Source organism: Vulpes lagopus, chromosome 12 (genome assembly GCF_018345385.1).
Source record: "Vulpes lagopus strain Blue_001 chromosome 12, ASM1834538v1, whole genome shotgun sequence".
Classification (NCBI taxonomy): domain Eukaryota; kingdom Metazoa; phylum Chordata; class Mammalia; order Carnivora; family Canidae; genus Vulpes; species Vulpes lagopus.
In genome coordinates, this window is record NC_054835.1 from 28,679,328 (window position 1) to 28,685,418 (window position 6,091).

Genomic DNA, 6,091 nt, shown 5'->3' on the forward strand with positions numbered 1-6,091 from the left:
TCATTGTCCAAGATCCCTTTTACAAAGCAGCCGGCGCCTCCCTAGTCTCCTCACTGCTGCCTGCACCTCCTGGTTCCTCAGCGTGTAGATCATGGGGTTGAGCATGGGGGTCATGACCGTGTGACTGATGGACACAGCCTTGTCCATGGAGAAGGGGGTGAAGGGCCGAGCATAGAGGTAAATGCTTGGAATGAAAACCATAGACACAACGACGATGTGGGTGGTACAGGTGGAAGCTGCCTTCCTCCTCGCCTGCCCAGAGTGGGACCTCAGCATCACCAGGATGACAGAGTAGGAGGTCAGGAGGAGAAAGAACCAGATGATATCCAACAGCCCACTGTTGGAGATCATGAGGAACTCCAGAAGGGACGTGTCAGTGCAGGCAAGTCTCAGCACTTGTGGGACATCGCAGTAGAAGTTATCCAGGATGTTGGGGCCACAGAAAGGCAGTGGGAGCATCAGAGCCAATTGGGCAATGGAATGCACAAAACCTACCATCCAGGCTGTCACTACCAGCTGGACACAGAGCTGAGTGTTCATGATGGTGACATAGTGGAGGGGCCGGGAGATGGCAACGAGGCGGTCATAGGCCATCACAGAGAGGAAAAAGACCATGGCACCTCCCAGAAAGTGAAAGAAGAAGATCTGGGCCATGCAGCCCTGGTAGGAGATGGTCTTCTTCTCAGAGAGGAAGTCCACCAGCATCTTTGGGGCAGTGACAGAGGAGAAACAGAGGTCCAGCACAGCCAGATTTCGGAGCAGAAAGTACATGGGTGTGTGGAGCCGGGTGTCTGAGGTCACCGTGACCATGATGAGGAGGTTGCCCACGACAGTGGTGGTGTAGACAAACAAGAACACCAGAAACAGGAAAAGCTGGAGCTCTCGAGTCTGGGAGAACCCCAAGAAGACAAATTCTGATACCCACGTGAGGTTCTCTGGCTCCATGGCATCTTGTCCATACACCTAAAGAAACTGAACCACAGGCATTGATGCATGAAGTCGCTTTTAGTGCTCGGGACTCAAACGGAGTTTCCAGGCCTAGATGATGGATCCTCTTGTGCAGACCATATCACCAGGTGCTGGTTAATTGGGCTTACCTTTGGACAATTTACAAGTTGGTGCTGTAATATACATTCATGAGATATATTAAAGCCATCCAGAGCCATATGCAACCTGTCTTTCAAAGATTACATGGGATACTTGGGTGGGGAGACAATTGGAGTCCAACATACCAGCAGTCAAGTTCAGGGCTTCTACTTCCTTGGGATCTGACCTTGATTAAACTACTTAACCTCTCTGAGCCTCAGTTTCCACGTCTGTAAGATAGGAATAAAAACATTTCTTTATAGAACCGTTTAGGAGATGAAATAAAAAGACACATCAAGTTCCTAGAACAGCCTGGAAATAAATCATTCTGGCAATCACTTCTTCTGGATATTCCCCTCCTCTAAAGACATCCTCCCTTCTACTAGTCTCAAATAAATTTTTCTAATAACCAGTTTTCATGCAACATTTAATACGTCTTCCTGTTAATGAGCTTTTCCTGTGACTATGTTTTTCCTCCACAATTTAACTGAAAGCTCCCAGAGACAGAGACATGGATCTTTATTTTGCTCCCTCCTCCTGCTCTGCCCTGTGCCCATCTTTGTGGATAGTCAACGTTCCAAAAGCAGGTAGTGTTCACTGCTGGGTGGGGGAGGAACTGTGGGGTGCAGCCCCTTACCTGCCGAGGCCTGAAATATATGGATGTGTGCTGAGACAAGAGAGAGTCTCTGGATTAAGAAATAGATGATGAATATTGCATGATGGGGACTCAGAGAGCTCTACTGAGAGGAAACAAGAAGTTTAGAAGATGTTACTGATGTAAGGGGAGAAGATGAAGGAAGATGTTGAGATAGGAGCAATAGGAACAGACAAAGGAATTGAGGCAGGAGAGGAAGAGGATGGGAGAGGGAGGAAGAGAGCAGGTGAAGGAAGGGAAAATGGTGGCAGTGGGGAAGGAGAGGGAATGGGGCAAAACTGGAGAAGGAGGTGGAGGGGAAGAGGTAAGGGGTGTGGGGTTAGGGCTAGGGGCCTCTCCCACTCCTCCTGCCCTGTCTCAGTCCCATCCTCTCTCATGAGCTTTCTGCAGTCTAGATAGATTAAAGGTCATGTTAATCTCATTCTTTGGCTTCCATTTGCTTCCAATGACTGTCTAGTGCCCCTAGATTAAAACTCAAACTCTTCCATGCTGCTCAACATGCTTTGTGCATTTGTACAAAGTTGAAACACATGCTTACATATGTGCATGCAACTGCCTCTCAGCATGTCACACAAGGCTATAAAATATAGCCTTCACCTACCTTTGTATCCTTGTCACCCAGGAACTGATTGCCATTTAAGAAATTCATAGCTTCTCACATGTGCCATAAACTCGGTTTTTTCTGTAGCCTTGGTAATGAGTTCTGTTTCCTGAAATGCCTTTTACTACCTTCTCACCCTACAAGGACTGGGATATCACCTGCTCTGTGACTCCTCCCCCATCTCTTGCATGCAGAATTAATCTCTTCTTTCTCTGGGTGCCAACAAGGTTTTATAAATAGCTCCCTTAGAGCATTTTTCCCTTTCTTCTCTTGTCCCTCTCTCTTAACTAGAGTGTAAATTCGGTGACTCAATAGCTTCAGCACCTAGAACAGAAATGCTGATTTAGCAGTTGCTCCAAATATGTTTGCTAACCAATGGATTAGTAGTAGGTAATTCTGTGACCTTGTTTTCTGGGTCTAGGTGGGGATTGTGTGGTGTATTTCCTCACACTCTGCTCTCAGCACCCTCCGTTCCGGCTTGGTTGTTAAAAGTCTGGGTTTTCGGGGATCCCTGGGTGGCTCAGCGGTTTGGTGCCTGTCTTTGGCCCAAGGTGCGATCCTGGAGTCCCAGGATCGAATCCCAGGATCGAGTCCCACATCGGGCTCCTGGCATGGAGCCTGCTTCTCTCTCCTCCTGTGTCTCTGCCATTCTCTCTCTCTCTATGTCTATCATAAATAAACAAACAAATAAATCTTTAAAAAAAAAAAAAAAAGCCTGGATTTTCACATGCAACCTGAGGCATCTGTTTTCAACGTCACATTTCCCCTGAATTCCTTCCCGAGACTCTCTTCACAGTTCAGACTTACTACCATCCAGCCTATGTCACTTGTTTATGTTTATTCTCCCCCACGTTCCAGTAAGTGTTTTGGGTCCTTCTGGCAGCTGATTTATCTACAAGGAAGAAAACCTTGGTGTCTTACCTTCCTCCAGCCCAGAACCAGAGAATGGCTTCAGGTCTCACATAATCTTGAGGAGCCTTTTCCTGCAGCATCAGTTCCCTGGCCACTGCCCACACATCACCTATGATGGCAGGGGTGACCCTAGGGAAAGAGGGCATATCCTTGGGGACACACTATTGCACTGGGCTCGGCTCTGGAAGCAGAGCTAGGGTGATTCCACACACCCCCCCCCCATCACTGATTCCCCCTGGAGGCCAGGGAACAATGGGAGTTGTTAAAAGAGTTTCTAAATGTCTCAAAAACATATAGTCTCTGAGAGGTCTTCCTTGGGGGCCAAAGTACCAAGGACATTGAAAACTTTAGAGATTTGCAGGATGTAGGATTCTAAGACCATGATCCAAAAGCACAAGAGTCTCTTCCAAGGAAACAGACTCTGAGAGTTTTAGACAAACCCATTTATTAGATCAGTGACTCTTACCCTTAAAAGAATCACCTGGAGAGCTTAAGACAGTGTGTCCCCAGCCCCAGACTTTCTCATTCAGTTGGGCGAGAATAGGGCCAAAAATTTGCATTTGGAACAAGTTCTCAGATAATTCTGTTGCTCCTGTTCCTGGGCTACACATTTAGCACCGCTGACTGTTCTCTCTCTCTCTCTCTCTCTCTCTCATGCGCATGTGCAGAATATTCAAGCTAACATTTCTTCCTTTTTTCTTCTCCTTTTCCTCCTCCTTCTCTCTCTTCCTTTCCTTCTGCTTTTAAACTTAATTGATCTTTATTTAGGGAAAGTCGTATGTGGGAAAATGTTTCTATACTACAATGGAAACTCATGAAAAATCTTGTTCTTGGGGCAGCCTGGGTGGGGGGGGCTCAGTGGTTTAGCGCCACTTTCAGTCCAGGCGTGATCCTGGAGACCCAGGTTGGAGTCCCACGTCAGGGTCCCTGCATGGAGCCTGCTTCTCCCTCTGCCTGTGTCTCTGCCTCTCTCTTGTGTCTCTCATGAATAAATAAATAAAATCTTTAAAAAAAAATCTTGTCTTATTTTACCAACCAGAACCGCAGTGTTGATTTACCAACTGTATCCAGGTCTACTCATACTATTTATAAAATGCTAGAATTTTTTAAAATTGTAATTAAATTCAATTAATTATAACATAGTGTACTATAAATTTCTGAGGTAGAGTTTAGTGATTCATCAGGTGTGTATAACACCCAGTGCTCATTACATCAAGTGTGCTCCTTAATGCCCATCACCCAGTTACCCCAACCTCCAACCCACCCCCCTTCAGCAACCCTCAGTTGGTTTCCTATAGTTAGGAGTCTCATATGGTTTGTCTCCCTTTCTGCTTTTATCTTATTTTATTTTTACCTCCCTTCTTCTATGATCCTCTGTTTTGTTTCTTAAACTCCACACATGAGTTAAATCATATAATTGTCTTTCTCTGATGGACTTATCTCCCTTGACATATTACCCTCTAGTCCAATCTATGTTGTTGCCAATGGTAAGATTTCAGTTTTTTGGTGGCTGAGTAATATACCATTGCATATAAAATGCTAGCGTTTTATATGCGAACTATTACTGATTCTAGCACACTGATTGCTACAAGAAACTCTTAAAATGTCTCCTTATGAGAAAGCAATCAAAACCAAAATTCACTGCCACTGTAAGCTTGATGTGCTGTAAAACCTGATTTTTTAGGTTTCTCTGATCTACATAGCATTTCCAGGTTGGTCTAAATTCTTGCATTGGACATGTTTACACTTGGCCTAATAGGGTATCTCTGGCAGATAAGAATACAATGTGAAGATTTTCCACATACAGGAAATGTAGATTAAAAGAGAAACCAACCACTAACTCTTGTTTAGAGCTTCAGTCCAATTTAAAATTTAATCACTTGAAACCAAGTGGTCTGGATTGATTCTGAGGAAAGGGACAGTGCTTGTACATTTTGTTGACGATCATGTGGCTGATTTTTGAGTTCTGATTCTGACTTAGCTTTCACTAAGAGAAAACTGAGATATTTCAGTTAATGTATTTCCCCTGTCAAGACACTTATGGGTCTGTAGAATGTCCACCAAACCTCATCTGTTCACTGCATCCACTGGCCAACATAATGAATTCCCAACACCAGAATGGCAGGAAAGGAGTAATCATGCTAAAGGCCCAGTCATGGAAAACTGAACTAAGAAAATGATTTCCCCATGTACCATATATCTAAGAAAATAAATATTTGTCAGGCTTAACTGTTGTTACCACCTCAAACTTGTATGGATGCAAGATAAATCTGGAAGGAACTTCATCTATATTCTCATTAAGGGTGCCCAGCATCACTGATAGTAATAATTCTCCTGTTATGATGGCTGGTTTCATATGTCAACTTGATGAGTCTATAGTTCCCAGTTATTCAACCAAACACTAATCTAAGTGTTGCCATGAAGGTACTTCGCACTTGTGACTGCTACCTATAATCAGTTGATTTTAAGTAAAAGAGAATTTCCTACATAATCTGGATGTGCATGAGTCGGTGACTTAAAAAGCCTTGAGGGCAAGACTGAGGTTTCCTTGAAGAAGGTGACATTCTGGACTGTGGCTTCAGAGCCCCTGCCTGCCCTTCCTGATGCCTGTCCTATGCACTTCTACTGGCTCGGGGGTCAGTCTCACAATCATGTAGGCCAATTCCTTGCAATAAATCTCTTAATATATTCATATTATCTGGTTATACAACTGGTTCTGTTGCTCTGGTGGAACTCTGACTGATACACCACCTTGTATGGATCAAATGTAAAACTAACTCCTAGGCAGGGCTAATTGAGGTCTTCTCCTCCTCATACCTCAGTCATCCCTGAACTTG

The 6,091-nt window shown here is 44.5% G+C and overlaps 1 protein-coding gene across 1 annotated transcript; it reads right to left on the minus strand.

Moving 5' to 3' along the window:
- Positions 1-945, minus strand: LOC121473976 (olfactory receptor 4D2-like). Its single transcript, XM_041726808.1, has one exon. It carries the CDS (start codon positions 943-945, stop codon positions 1-3), a length of 945 nt encoding a protein of 314 aa, XP_041582742.1.
- Positions 946-6,091: the final 5,146 nt, after the last annotated feature.